Source organism: Corythoichthys intestinalis, chromosome 14, assembly GCF_030265065.1.
Source record: "Corythoichthys intestinalis isolate RoL2023-P3 chromosome 14, ASM3026506v1, whole genome shotgun sequence".
Classification (NCBI taxonomy): domain Eukaryota; kingdom Metazoa; phylum Chordata; class Actinopteri; order Syngnathiformes; family Syngnathidae; genus Corythoichthys; species Corythoichthys intestinalis.
The window spans coordinates 51816196-51832295 of NC_080408.1; the positions used below are offsets into that span (position 1 = coordinate 51816196).

The 16100-nt window shown below is 38.2% G+C and overlaps 1 protein-coding gene across 3 annotated transcripts; it reads right to left on the reverse strand.

The window, feature by feature from the left end:
* Window positions 1–6: 6 nt before the first annotated feature.
* On the reverse strand, window positions 7–15070 carry LOC130930361 (AP-1 complex subunit sigma-3-like). Of its 3 annotated transcripts, XR_009067043.1 has the most exons (7): window positions 14891–15070; window positions 13862–14040; window positions 13607–13715; window positions 9941–10078; window positions 711–824; window positions 550–608; window positions 7–378 (listed from the first exon to the last, which is right to left on the reverse strand). XR_009067043.1 is itself a non-coding variant. In XM_057858263.1 (6 exons), exons 1-5 carry the CDS (start codon window positions 14891–14893, stop codon window positions 564–566), a joined length of 474 nt encoding a protein of 157 aa, XP_057714246.1. In that variant the 5' UTR covers window positions 14894–15070; the 3' UTR covers window positions 12–378; window positions 550–563. The 3 variants fall into 3 exon arrangements, 2 of the variants coding, with proteins under 2 accessions (XP_057714246.1, XP_057714247.1); XM_057858263.1 differs by lacking the exon at window positions 711–824 and having other exon boundaries at window positions 12–378; XM_057858264.1 differs by lacking the exons at window positions 550–608; window positions 711–824 and having other exon boundaries at window positions 16–378.
* Between the last annotated feature and the right edge of the window lie 1030 nt (window positions 15071–16100).

Genomic DNA, 16100 nt, shown 5'->3' on the forward strand with positions numbered 1-16100 from the left:
AAATATACATTTAATTATAAGCTAGAAAGCCACACAAACAACAACTATCCAAATAAAGATGACACAATTAGAGATTAAACAGATTAAAAAGTACATCAGCAATTTAATCAGGAATGTGCTTTATGTTGTTTGACATTGTATTTTTTTAAAAACATTACATCATATATTACCACAAGATTAAATTCCAATATTAATGGTGTTCAGCAAACCTGTAAAACCCGTCACTTTCAAACAAGTGCAAGATCAAATCATTTAATATTTACTTGTGAATGAAGTAAGTTTCGGTGTAGTCTTCATATTTGTATATTTAGGCCCTGAGCTTACTTTGTCCCTTTTCCTGTGTCAAAATGCTGGTTTGCTCATATATTCCTCCATTGTCTAGAAGAGAAGAATAGAGAAGGACAACACAAGGTAAATAGGCTTCTAAGGAGTCCCAATGCTTAATTGTGTGAAAGGATGAATATTTCTAGGCACACGTTGACACGTCATCTGGAATGAAGGTGCCGAGAACACCCACACACAGTCACTAACACAAGCAGAACATCTAACCTGTCTGTCCATATTCAAGGTCCAAACAGCTCCACCTCATACCAATCATTGCTGCCATCCTGAAGCGATAACAGTCAGAATCAATGGGAGGCTATGGCTACAGCATCAATTCCAAATTCAAGGGTTAGTCAAGCCTTACTGAGAAGCACAAAAGAACACACCCAGAGAAACGCCTTGACCACAGAGCCGCAGACCTAAAAAGAGCGGGAAGTGTTGCTAAACTTACGCAGCCAACCCTCTTCCACGCAAAATCTGGCTCTCGCTCACAAACGACACTGACAGAGAGAGAGAGAAAGCAATAAATACAGTACTCACTACTGGTGCACGATAATTATTGGTCCGATAATAGGAATTATGACGTCATCCCGATAAATCCAATAACATTATGAATAGGACCGATAATATGTACTGTGCTGGCTTTACAGTTTACACACTAGTATGGTAAAGCAGTTGACCATTTGCGGGGCATTGCTTCCACCTGCTGGTCAGAATAATTCGCGGCATCTATTTTTTGTTACAGTAATTCGGTTCACATTACAAGCTCATTCACATACACATTGCGGTGTCTAGCGGTAGCATTGACAATCGTGAATGCTTTCTGTTACGTTTCCGCCTCGGAAATATATGTCTAAGTATTTTATGTTTACTAGAACATATGAATGTGCAACATATGTTTACTTTTGTGGTGAAGGGTCATATGTACAGAACTTAATAAGTTGTTGTGTTATAGACGCCAGGCAATGCTTTAGTATCTCAAGCGAGTGTGCTATGCTATACATATAATTGTTGTGTATATAAGTGTATTGTGCAGTTTGTTGTATATTGAGTATTGAATATGTGTTTTTTCTGTTGTACTTTCACAATATTAACACGAATGTCTTCCCATAAAAGCAAGAAAAGACCAAGCCTTGTGGTTTATGGAAGATTTTTTTTTTTTTTTTTGGAAACCTCCAGGTGTTCAAAAACTCAGGTTATACATTTAAAAAATTATATATTTATTATCGGTTATCGATATCGGTAACAGCTTTGAGGAGCAGGAAGTTATCGATATCGGTATCGGTTTAAAAAAATGGATATCGTGCACCCCTAGTGGGAGGAAAGAAACTGGTAGCACAAAGGCAGTCTACACACAACAGCAAACATCCAGAAGCCTAATAGGAACAGGTAACACCGGGGGCCTTAGCAGCACCGCTGTTAATCAAACTGGACCGTCACACCGTCTAGTGCTCGCATTCACACAACTACACTGAAACAACAAGTTCCCATGCTGCAGTTCAATGCACAACTCAGTAGGAAACTGACCGTTTGGGGAAAATAAACATAACACAAAAAGTTGGGGAGTCGTGTTTAGTTAGCAACGTTGCGTGCTGTAACGATACCTGGACTTGATTGGAACACATGTCATTATAATATTAAAAAAAATAAAATGAAGAGCAACCAGTTGTGCCAAATCTTCACTGCCTGTTTAAGCTTTTTTGGTGGGTCAAGTGATCAATTGTTAACGACTGAAAGACTGAAGAAAAAATATGTTGCTACTTAAACTTCGGTGAAGTTAGCCCCCCCCCCCATCAGACGCACATTTATAGAAAAATTATGTAATTTGTTTGTGCTGATTATTTTTTTGTGCTCCTATCATTTTTGAGATACAGTGACTCACGGATTTTTTTTCAGTTAAAAAAACAAAACAGATGAGCTGTCCCGAGCCAATCGCTTAGTCCAGCGCTTCTCAATTATTTTCTGTTACGCCCCCCCAAGGAAGACATAAATGTTTCGCGCCCCCCCCAAACTCTGCCGCCACTGTAAATAGTATCATTTGTCTATTACCATTATAAGTATGCCTCTGCCTCACATTGTATCCTTTTTTTCTATTAGAGAAAATAACAGAGATCAACTTATAAAGTATAACTTTATTAACATTGTTTTGTTTGTAACAGAAAAGACAACACGCAGCAATTTGCCTGAATTAAAAAAAAAAAAAATCACATCCAACTGTAAAAATACACTCAAGGTACATTTTTGACCATTTGATACTGAAAAATAAAATCAGTAAATACTAACAAATTCAAATTGAATTCAAAAAACAAAACTGAATAGAAGAAAAAAAAGTGTCTTTGGACAGAAGGACAGTTTTTATTTTCGCAGCTCCCAGTATCACCTCCAGTTTGCAATGACGTGGGGTTATATTGCACTGAGCATGCTAACAGTGCTCACTGGTTTACTGATATAACACTGACAAAGCAGGACGATTGTTGGCAATATTCGGCACGTTTTCGCTGAAAAACAACCAAGCAGCTTATCAATGAGATTGGGGTCTAATGTCTTTAAGTGGCGTCTTACTTGATTTGGCTTCCGGCTGTCCGCTATAATCATTTTTAGACACAGTAAACAGTGGTCTTTCCTCGTCTACCACTGTATTAAATGTCAAAGGCAAACGGCCCGAAAAAAGTGCATTCTCGGCAGCCGAGAGAGAACCGTAGGTGAGGGCGGTAGTCGTGACGATCCCAAGCCACTTTTCGGGCGGACACGCGAGAACCGGAGAAGACAGTGGGTCGCTGCGTGAGTCCGGCCGGAAAAACGGCTTTCGAAAACGGCGCACAGCTCTCCAGCTCTTCATTCATGAGTCTCTTCCGTGTGCTCTTGCTTACTTCAAAAATACTGCGCGCACTTTGAAAATGAGAGCGCCACTGCCACCCACTGAGTGGATGTGCAAGTACACTTTATTCTAGTACGAAAAAAAAAAAAAAAAAAAAGCATGTTCCCCGAGGTCCCACGCGCCACCCCTGGCATTGCTCTGCGCCCCCCTGGGGGGGCGCGCCCCACTATTTGAGAAGTACTGGCTTAGTCTCACTCACTCTCTCTCCCTCCCTCTCCCTGCTCCTTGTTGGTCAGGCAGTGAGTGCACTGCGTTTGCTTATTAAAGTTAACAATTATTGACGGACGTTGATGTTTGATGTTGCCAGAGAATCAAGCTTCAAAGGGCTGCATGCGTCAGTCCTCGCTTAACTTGTGAAACAGTTGCTGTTGCAACTCATTGTGTGTAAGTGAGCAGCTTTGGATTTGAGTGGACTCACTCAATGAAGCATTTAATAAAGCCAAGCTTTTTTTCTGCTTTATTCCAGTTTAAAAATAATTTGGTGGGACAGTAACATGTTGAAAACTTTATAAGTAATAATAATAAATAAATAATTATTACATTTGAAGTACTTAACTTTAATATATATATATATATATATATATATATACACACACACACACACAGATTTATTTTTTATTAATATACTTGAGAAAAAAAGTGAAAGTCATATATATGTATCTTTCCAATGCTAAATCTGAATAAATACATTGAACACACACACACACACACACACACACAAAAAACTGCGTGTGTGTGTGTGTGTGGGGGGGGGTGTTGAGGGTGTCTTCGAGGTTTTTTACTCATTGTGGCGGGTTCTTGTCCCCATTACCGTGAAAAACGAGGGATCACTGTATTGAGATATTAATTTCGATGACATCAAGCAGCCCCCCCATTTATTTGAAAATGGACCCGAAATGGTGCCATTCGTTTATGCTACTTTTGTGCTATAAAAATGTTTGTACGTGCTGCTATCGTTTTATAGCTATTGAGATGTTAATTCCGCGTGATTGCGTGGCTCGTAGCCCACCATCTACTGCAAAATGGAGCCGGAGGGGTGCCATTTGTTTGTTTTGGGACACCCTTCTCCTCAACAGAGGTGCTGTGATTGACGTCATCACTCTAAATTAGTCTCTCAATATCTATAAAACGATCGCGGCACAATTTTTACAGCACAAACATAGAATAAACGAATGGCACCATTACTCAGGCATGAAAATGGGTCAGGGGTTAAAAAGGTGAGAAGGGTGTGGAGGAAATATGTTCCAGTACACTGTATTGTACACCCCAACAAAATATTGAGCTCTGTCGACCCACACTGTGTTTCAGCAGGGCCATGCAGAGACCGGTGGAGGGGCGGGTGCTCGTAGATCAAAAGGAGCACACGAACAAGTATTTAATACACCTTAAAACAACATAACTTCAATTTTAACCAGCTTTAGATAATAATTGGCTGCGACTGTGACATACTTTAATTGGGAGGGGGCAACAGTGAATAGAAATCAAAACTGTCATCAACACTTTCTGGCTGTGACTCAGTCAGTCTGCCTCTTTTCTTCCTTCAACCTCTGCATCAAAACTTCCTTCCTCAACTTGTTCATCTGAGAACAAACCACATCAGATGGTCACTGAGCCACCAACAGCACAGTTTTCTTAAAACTATGATTTCATTATTATCCATACTTAACAACTCTAGCACCTAATGATTAATAAAGCAATGACATAAAAATCTTATAGAAAAATAACATTGTAATTGTGTTTATAATTGTATTTAATACCCGACTATCCTTGCAAACTTCTTACCAGGTCTGCTATTCAACCAGTTGATGAGGTATCCACTGCCTTTAGCAGCCTCATCTAACTCCTTTTTTTAATCCCTCAATCTCCCTTCCCTACGACGCATGTCTATGTAATGAAATATAAATATTTTAAAAAACAAAAAAACAGACTCGCCGGTGGCTTTTAGTTTTAAAGCTTTCTTAATTTCTTTCTCTCTAAATAACGATGGAGGTAGATTTGTGTTTTTATTATTCAACCAAAAAACAAAGTTACTTCTATCAAAAACAAAGTTGCTTCAATCAAAATACAGTATATACTTTTAATCCCCAAAAAGTCACTTCAATTAAAAAAAATTGTTTTTGATTGCAAAAATAAATTTCAGACAAAAAAAGCATTTGAAAACTATTTTTCTTAAATGAAACAAATTTTTCCATTGAAGTAATGTTGTTTTGCGTTTGGGCCACATTTTGGCTAGGACATCAAATAAATTGCTTCAAACAAAAAAATATATATAAAAAGAAAAACTTTGCACATGTGTCAATCACCGTTTACCAAAGCCTGAGAGGGTTTGAGTAGACTCACTATGAAGCATTTAATAAAGCCAAGCATTTTCTTACTAATTTATTCTTGTTTAAAAATAATTCGGTGGGGCAGTAACATGTTTAAAACTTATCATAATTCTTACATTTTGAAGTGCTTGAAAACCATTTATAAATGATACTTTGGTGAAAAAAGTGAAAAAACATGTCATATATGTGTATCTTTTTTCCAATGTAAAATCTGAATAAATGCATTGAACACGCCCCAAAACATGGGAGGGGGGGCGCTACTTCGCGGTTTTCACTTACTGCGGCGGGTTCTGGTCTCCATTAACCGCGAAAAACGATGGATCCCTGTATTTCTGAAAAGCTTTAAGAAGCAGGACTCATTCCCACCTCTCGTCGGGCCGGTGTTGTGCCGACACCGGCCGTCAGCTCAAATCCAAGCCGAAAATCCCGCGTCTCCGGCGGACGACGGGAGCGATGTGAGGCGCCACCTCCATCCGAGAGCATGCCGCTTAATTTGACTCAACAGTGTGTTTCTTCGTTTATATTACCTCTAAATACACAAGCTTGACGCCAATTTAACGGGAGCTATTTTTTTCATGGGAGATTTGGCTAGCTCTGGCAGTGTTCAACGCAAGCTGCAACGAATGGCAGTAACTTTTTTATATCGCAAAATGTGAAAACGATTGAAACCATTACTCACCAAATTCAATCTGCTGGCAAATACAGGCAAGTGTGTATGCTGCGCTCTGGTCTGCCCCGGTGTGGATAAGGCCTGCTTTTTGTTTTCGCAGCTTTGCAATGCACCCAAAGGCTCTCCGAGCGCTCCATGTACAGTAAGGAGTGCGCGCGTTTGGAATAATGGAACGCAGCTTGGGCCGATGATTGGTTCTCGTCAGCGAAGCATCTAGAAGGATTTGCTGACTGTGTTCTTAAGTGCTCAGTTTACGTACTAAGTTAATCACATGATGATAATAATAATAATAATTAAATAAAACCTCCTGACCCCCCCCCCCCCCCTCCCAAAAAGAATTTCTCCTCGGATCTACGCAATTCACGTAGGTCGCCCTTTTTGACTTCAAAACGGCGAATTTCGCCGAAAGGTGAGAGATTTTCATGCCTGCATTACTGGTCCATTTTGCAATAACTGGTGGGCTGCGTGACGTCATTACTCAAAATTAATATTTCGATATCCCGAAAACGATAGCAGCACAAACGAATGACAGAATTTTTCTATAACTTTGCATCCGATTGTGGGGGGCAACTTCACGGAGATGCTACTTTTTAGTGCATTAGCACACATCAAACTGCTTACCTCGATCACGTAAGGGGCAGCAGGAAAAACAAGCCAAAGTATTTGCAGAAAAGTCTAAAACAAAGAAAATTTAAGCGACAATAGCCGCAATCCTATTTATTATAGGGGACATAGACGAATGATTCTCCCAAACCTAGCCTGCTGTGTGCAATATATGGCAAAGGCTAGGGGTTGAAACCTCTGGGTACCTCACGATACGATACAATGCTCACGATGATCCCATGATATGACGGTACAACAATTATTGATACACTAATCCTCAGGAAGTACCGTGTAAATGCCCTAAAATGGACAGGAAATGACCTGTAAATGTCTACAAAAGATTGGCTGGGAATAGTCTGGTTTCAGTGCCATTGACAGTGCTAGACATCCAATCCAGTTGAAATGAATTAGATGTCTAATACCGTCAACAGCTGCCAGTGAGCGAACATATTCTAATGGAAGATTTTGGTAGCAACCTGTTGGTTCCTTTTTAAACAGTGACTCCTTTTTAAAATGATATATCGATTCTTAGTGGGAGCATATCGATACCCTTTTAGGCTACAAAGTATCGCGATATATCACCTTCTCGATATATCGTCACACCCTGAATAATAACAGGGAACAGACAGGCGATTTTCACAAACCTAGCATGCTCTGTGCAATATAAGGCTACGCAAATCAGGCCAAGAAGCCTTCGAAGCAGCCCAATAACATGGAATACTTTGTTTCTAGTGCCACAACAAATAATCGATTATTTTGAGTAATTTGTTTAGAAAAAAAGCTCTGAATCAAATTTTGCTGCTTCGAGGATTTGTTTAATTAGAGTGCCGTCGTAATGTTTTTTTTTGGAAGGCATTTAGTTTTATTGATTTAGTGGCAACAGGGAATGACATGACTTCCAGCTGCTCCCCTGTTAAGGCCAACATAAGATTGTAAGTTTTTGTCTAAGCTAATATGTTTGTTTATGCATTTGTTTTGTGAATATGTTTGAACGATTAAGATCTTTGTTAAAAAAAAAAAAAAAAAAAACGTTAGCATTTAAGCTAGCAGACTTTTGCCATGCAAGTTGGCCATTGTTCTTTTTTGGTACTTTTTGTTTATACCATTTGAGGTTAAGATATTGTAATTTTGTAGATACACTCAGGAATTTTATATTTGCATTTCATGCTGTTTTAAAAGTCTTAGCAGGCCAAAATAAATATTATTGCAAGCAATCACTTGCTTCTTTTGTTTTACCTCTCCTAAAATTCTGCAAGGCTTCAAATGTTTGTAATCTGATGACTCGAACCTACTAATCAAAAGATTAACAGATTACTTAAAGAATCAGTAATAAACAGTGAATATAACTTATTGATAATGACTGAATCCAGCTGCTCCCATTTAAGATCAACATAATGCATGTTTTTGGTTGAGCTAACGTTTTATGCATTCGTAATTTAGTTTTAGCATATTTAGCAATTGTTTTTGTGGGGGAGGATATGAGTTTGAACAACTTGTCAAAAAAAAAAAAAAACGTTAGCGTCTTATAGCATTTAAGCTAGCAGAGGCCAAGATATTGTAATTTTGTAGACACTCAGAAATCCAATTTTGTATTTGCAATTCATGCCGTTTTAAAAGTGCAGTCTAGCAAGCCAAAATAAATATTACTGCAAGCTTAAACACTTGTTTCTTTCGTTTTACATCTCGTAAAATTTATTCTGCAAGGCTTTAAATGTTTGTAATCCGATTACTCAAACCTACTAATCAATAAATTAATCCATTACTTAAATAACCAAAACAGTGAATATGACATAACTCATTTATAATGACTGAGTGCAGCTGCTCCCTGTTAAGACCATCATAAGGCACGTTTTTGGTTGAGCTAATATTTTTTATGCATTCGTAATTTAGTTTAAGGATATTTAGCAGTTTTTTGTGGAGGAGGATAGGAGTTTGAATGGTTTAAAAAACTTTGCATTTTACACTGTTTAACCTAGCGGACTTTTGCTTTGCATGTTACCCAATTGTTCTTTTGTTGTACTTGGATCCTAATTTTTTATTATTTTTTTTATACCATTTGATGATGAAGTCAGGTATTTTAACTTATTTGAAAATGAAAGTGTAATCTTGCATAGTTTGAAGAAACACTCAGGAATTTTATTTTGTATTCGCATTTAATGCTCTTTTGAAAGTGCAATCTTCCCAAGCCTTTAGCATCTCCTAAAATTGATTCTGCAACACATTAAAACGTTCCTAATCCAATGACTCAATTATTTGAACTAACTACTTGATAGATTAATCGACTGGCAAAATAATCGATAGCTTCAGCCCTAATGTCACAATATCTCTGTGCTCCATAGCGTGTGGCATTTTGTGTTTGCCCTCTGCAGTGAAGACCTGGCACGGGAACATACTTGCACATACAAATGCATGGTCCTGATAAACAGGAAGTCATTTAAAAACTTATCGAATTGCTTTACACCGGAGAAATAATCTACCAAACACAAATTCCCAAACAATTGATTTTATGTTAATAAAGAGTCCCTGGAGAGCCGCCCGTTTACAAAAGCTGAGCATACACTGACTGTGTGAATTAAACCAGTTTGTTGGTATTGTAGCGTGTGTATGCCTAGCTTTATTGAAGCAGGTCCATACCACAACCACAGACATGTCATTCTTGAAAAGCTGCAACTGTGTGCGTCTGGTGTTGCCTTCACCTTGTGTGCGTTTGTGGCAATGTTTACATGGACAGCAATACTACATTCGATAGCACTTTGAAGAAGCAATCAGAATTAGATTCTACCAAATTCTAGATGAAACTGTTGAAGCTAAGGACTTTAGGCACTGCGCATCATGTTATTGCTGTCCATGTAAATGCCTCGTGTATTTAAACTAGAGTTTTGAAGTTACTTTTCTCTACGATATTTCCCTTTCATTAATTTGATATCAGGGACAGAGATTTTTACCAGCTCATACATTTGTGATGAGGCTAATTAAACCACCAGGCTAATTAAAAATTTGTTTCGATCAACTGCCTTTGTGGTTTGAGTTATTAATTGCGTGGCGCATCGCAAAACAGATGTTCTGACACTAATGCCACAGTTGCGTGCCACTCGCCGTGTGATGTTTAGTGTTGTGCAGTGCACCGGAGCAGCTTACCTCCTGTAACATGTCTGAGGCTTCAATGCAGCGGTTCACAATCTGTTTGGAGGTTTCTTGGATTTCCCCTCCCATCAGAAACTCATCCAAGATAAAATAGGCCTTCTCAAAATTGAAGATTATGTCGAGCTCACACACCTGGGAGGGGAAGCAAGGGATTATTACAAATAATCCAAGATAAAAGTGGAACCACAACTCTCCAATGGCTTTAAAGCTGATACAAGATAAGAACAAAGAGAATTCTGCTGTGTTACCAACTTTGGACATCAAAAGATGATTTTCTGTGACTGGTATTAAGTCAATGCGTTTGTGCTGTTTAAAAATAAGATCTAAAATCACTGAAACCTAATTATAGAGTTATACCATTAAAATAAATAACAAACTTTCAAAACCGATGCATCGAAAGCCCAGTTCGAGGCAATTCCTTGAAGTCAAGGTCTGTAAAATCATAATTTCTAACTTCTAAGTTTTATACAATACATAAGAAGCCAATAACGTATATATCTGCATTTGATTAACACCACAGTTAAATTACAAGTAATTTCTACAACGTGAAAAAATCTATACTGTCAAAAATTCTCCTGACGTTGTCCACCCACAACCCAAGCTACAATTTACAAATTCATTATCCCAATGTAGTGTTTCAAAAGCAGTCCTTTTTTTTTTTAGATGCAATTTTGGCACCACCTCGTGGCGATATAAAAGAGAATACCATCTCAGCGATGAAAATCTATTCGGTCCACCACCCCACTACCAACAAAGAAAAAACAAAATAAAAAAGTAAACAATGAGTTGTGCACAACAATCTCAAGTGTAAATCTGAAAGGTGAATTTACATTGATTATCCACTGTGAAGAATGGAGTTAAAGTGCATGCCCAAACATTTTGGAATATGTTGAAGAACAAATACAAAATGATTGCATACAGGGCCTGTTCATTCATTTTAACATTAAAAAAGTCCCTTTCACTCTTTCATAAATAAATAAGTTGGCCCCCCATCAGATGCAAATTTATAGAAAACTTATGCATGGCTTTACAATGTATTGATGTGACAAATTCCCCATTCACTGCGTCACGCCTTCCCGAAGGGGGCCGTCCAACATTACGCTTCATTTATTAGCAGTCGGCCACATGCAGCAATCTAACTCCGGATTTAGGTTTAAAAAGTACGAAAGCTGTACCGCATACAAAAAGGAAGGATCGTCTCAGGAGTGATTTGTTTGCGTTTTTTTGCTTTTAACCAAGAATCAAAAGTGTTTTACGTTCATATCCATAAAGAATTCAGGGATTTAAGCATTTATTCACAAGAATTTTCAACGCAAAAACCTCTTTGTTGTAATGAGGGGGCCGCCACAGTGGCTTAAGACTAGCAGCACATTCGACATATTTACGTAAAATAAATGCTAACTGCCCGTTTTTTTCCCCGCTTTAAACCAAGAATCGAAACTGTTTTACGTCCATATCTATAAAGGTATCAGGGATTGAAGCATTTATTCACAAGAATGTTCAACGGAAAAAGCTCAATGTTTACATATGGCGGCCGCCAATTTGCTTACTGACTAACATCATAGTTCTTAATATTAACGTAAAATAAATACTAACTGCACGTATTTTTTTTTCTTTTCTCGTTTTTAACCAAGAATCGAGACTGTTTTACGTCCATATGTATAAAGAATACAGGGATTTAAGTATTATTCACAAGAATTTTCAACAGAAAAAGCTGTTTGTTTTTCCACTCGGTCAGCTTTGACGGCCACGCCACACAAACAATGCCTACTACGCCAGCTCATGGAGACTCAGATATGCCTAAGGTAGGTGCCCATTTTGGTTTTAGGTCGGTAGCAGCTTTGGTTTTGAAAATATTTTAATTTGAAGATTTTGAAAACAGGCCCCCAACGGATTGGCCCTGCGCCCGGTGTCATGTCAATATATTATGAAGTCTATGACTTATGTCATTCTTTTGAACTGCTATCGTTTTTGAGGCGTTAATTCTTTTATAGGTCAATCTAAGGTCAACCAGCCCCCCCCTTTTGATGAAAAATAGCTAAAAATGGTGTCAATTGTTTGTGCTGTAAAAATTTTAGTTTGTGCTGCTATCATTTTAGAGATATTGAGATATTAATTTCGAATGATGACTTCACGCAGCCCCACATTTATTGCAAAATGGACTCAAAAGGGTGCCATTCGTTTACGCTGCTATCGTTTAATAGATATTGAGATATTCATTTCTAATGGGGGACTTGATTTCGAGTGATGATGTGAAATTATTATCTCAAGCCCCCCACTTACTACAAAATGGACCCCAAGGGGAGCCATTCATTTGTGTACATTTGCATTATTTGATGGGACACCCCTTTGTTAGTAGAGTTGGTACGCTTTGTCAGCCGCAATTGACGTCATCACTCGAAATTAATATCTCAAACGATAGCAGCACAAATGAAAATTTTTACAGCACAAACAATCGACAGCATTTTAGCCATTTTTAATTAAAATGGGGGGGCTGGTTGACCCGAGATTAACCTATAAAAGAATCAATACAGTGGTACCTCGGCATACGATCGCATCGACATACAATCCTTTCGACATCCGACGTAAAATCTGACTCATTTGTCTCGACAAAGGACGACATGCTCGAAATACGATGATTCATGACATCGTCGCCATTTTACTGTTCTCCCACAAGATGGATGCATGGCAGATTTCCTTGTGTGAGATAACAACATGAGCCCGAAGAAAGTTAGTGCAGGTGGTGAAAAAAGGGTGATGCTTTCCATTGAAATTAAGATGGAAATGATAGAAAAATATGAACCTGGTCAGCGAACTAGCTCGACAATATGGCTCGAATAGGTCTATGGCCTCGACGGTCCTCCTCCGACCTCCGTTCGCTAGTCTTTATAAGTTAAGGTGACAATTATTATTTTTGTACCATCTGCAAGCAATTCGCCAGCTTCGTCAGGTTTTTAATCATTTATTGCAGTACAACACGGTTACTGTCCGCCATAGCCAATGCTAACAACAACATGAAAAGTAAAAACTCTCCTGCAACCCTCTCACTTTGTCGTCAGTCACAAAGTGCGTTCAGGAACAGCATGCAAAACACAACCACCACTTTAGAACCGGATTCGTTACATAATAATAATAATTATTAAATTATGATTTCAATTGCTTTTTATAATGTGTTTTGCTCTGTGTAATTGCTATTTGTAAATGTACCTGCAGTAGTTTTTAAGGATTTAGCATAGGTTTTGGGGTTGTAAAATGAATTCATCAAAACAATGTATTCCTATGGGAAAATCCCGCTCGACATATGACCATTTTGACTTACAAACCAGGTCCTGGAACTAAATAAATTTGTATGTAAGGGTACCACTGTATCTCAAAAACAATAGCAGCACCAATGAAATATTTTTGCAGCACAAGCGAAGGACATTTTTCTATAAATTTGCATCTGATGGGGGGGGGCAACTTCACATAGGTGTATTTATAGACAACTACAAAATGTTTGGAGTGTCAATTACAGTACTCATATATTTTCACTATTTGCTGCGGGGCTAAGACACATTGATAGTCTTTATATTTACAGTGTTTGTATTTAGTGAACTGCTTTAATTGTGCAAAAGGTGTACGACTGCATGTGAAGTGAAGGTGAATGAGAAAATACTGTACATTTCCAAAGTATCTGTCCAGCAGCTCCACGTAGCGATGAATAATTTCCAAAGCAAGCAGCTCATTCTCCTGACTCTCAATTGCCAAGCAGAAATACAAACTTGCATATCTAAAATAGAAACAAACATTGACAAATTTAGCTAAATAAGATGGGTGCCATATTATGATGTTCTACTGTTTTTGTACTCCGGGTGATTATTTATAATAGGTGCACTTGCTAGAGGTTGTAAAGAAAGAATGCGGGGCCCCACCCACCTTTTGTAAATAATCTTCAGGTCTTTCCAGTGCAGGAAGTTACAGGTACGCGGTTGCCGTGCCAACACGGCTGTGGTCATGTCCCTGATGATCTTCTTCTTCTCTCGATCAGATATGGGCGTGTACCATTTCTGCAAGCGCAACTTGCCCTGGCGACTGAAGAGGAGCAGGAAGCGCATCTGATGACATGGGACACGCAGCATAGAAGGAGGGAGGGAAAGGAGTCAGAGGGGCAAACTGTACCAATAGCGACACGTCTTCTTAACCAGAGGACATCATTAACCACAGCATTGTGTGTCGTGTTGGTGCCATGGCTCATTAAAGAATAACCTGACTGCTCAAAGAAAACATGTTCTTGATTGCAACACCTCCACAGGCACAAGTTGAATTAGTAAAAACAGGAGTTTTTGATGTACATTTATAATTCTTTTCTAACATACAATTCGGAAAAAATATTTCACCATGGACCGCATGATTGTACATTACTGACAAATTTACCATATTATACAATAGTTGCACAAGTTAGTAAAAATATTTATAATTTGAACGAAACAACCTTATTTTAATTAGTGCTTTCCACTATTGTTTTTTGAGTTGTGACTTTTTTACTTGAATAGCTATTATACTTGCTTTATTAATCAAATGTGCAACTAGAAGTACTTTATTTTCAGAATGTACAAAAACAGTAGCAAAAAGTAAAATAATAATAATAGTAATAATCTCAAGATGAGTTCCAGTTAAAAGGCAAATGAAGGCGGAAAACAACGCAAAGTGACCCAACCTGTTTTTTTTTTTTTTTTTTTTTTTAAATACCTTGGCGTAGTGTTACAATTCCAGAAAATTCTTTTAAAACAACTAAGCTCCCAGAAAGTAAAAAACAAAGTGGTAAATTAAAAAACATAAGATTTATGGTACATCATGAAATTGTCGTTGTACGTACATTTCTGACGCTAACAACCTGTCAGCGACAACAGGTGCAAACAGGTGACATATCTACACGAATGTCGATTACACACGCGCGAAACCTACCATGTTCCCGGTCGTTTAATCGGAGAGTCTCAACTGATGAAAATATCGAACTTTAAACCCTCACACGAGGGTCACGATATCCTTTTCAAACACATAACCACATTTTAGCCGTCCTTTAGTCCACTGTCGAGTTGACTCGACAGCCCTATTCAGTGAGTGAAAGTTGCTAAGCTCCACCCTTCTCAGTTGTTCACCGGGCGGCGCCTGCTAAATAAGTGCTCAACAAGTGCACACCTCGAGCACCGTGATAGGCTGATTGCATTGCGGGTGCGCTTGGCCCAAAAACTTGAACATTCAATAACAATCACGTGATCTTTGCCGCGACTTCGAACAATGTAAACACAAAACAAAGCAGAAGTGTTCGAACATAGGCACCATTTATGAATAAATACCGCCTTTAGGGCTAAAGTGTACGTTGATCTATCTTCCATATTGGATGTGGAAACGCTTCCAGCCCTTTCCCCCCTGTGTGCTCCCTAAAATTGTACGCAACCGTTTTATTGTCATCAGCACATCTCTAAAGCTGCATACACACACACACACATATATATATATGTATGTATATATATATATATATATATATATATATATATATATATAATATATATATATATTTATTTATATATATATTTATATAAATAATATATACACACACACATATATAAACAACTTTAGTAAGGGGGAAGTGGAAATAAATTATAGGATTAAGATGTGTTATCAATGAAAAAATTAAAAGTGTTCGTTGGCTGTCACTGAGTAGCATTTGCGATCGCTACACAAAGCTAACTAAATTACCCCCAAGAACGGTAAGAGACGTAGGACAACAAGAGGATATATAAGAAAGACAGGGCTGATGGTAAAGGATAGCTTGTTGGAACAGGAGAATGTCATTGTCAGTCGCGTCAATAAAAAAGCTAAAGCTATGCTTAGGTCGGCTCGTTTTTTTTGTCTTTTTCAGCCTTCGACACTAAAGCCATCTCTTTAACTGAACATTTTTATGTTCTTCCACATCTATGCCAGTCAATTTGACACCAGGCACATCATTTTCGGAGAGAATTGGTAGGATTAGCTCTGTAAACATCTCCTTCGTACACGATTTCCATTCATTTCCTATTAGGGACAAACGGTGGCTTGTCCTTGCTTAGCAACAGTAGCTAATGTCATGAATATTAATGAGTGGAAGTGACGTGTTGCTTGCCACGCCATTGAA

Coding starts and splice junctions, on each gene's coding strand:
- LOC130930361 (XM_057858263.1), bottom strand. Junction 13,716..13,861: donor CTGAAGATTATTTACAAAAG/GTGGGTGGGGCC, acceptor TTTCTATTTTAG/ATATGCAAGTTTGTATTTCT. Junction 609..9,940: donor CCTCAGACATGTTACAGGAG/GTAAGCTGCTCC, acceptor TTATCGCTTCAG/GATGGCAGCAATGATTGGTA.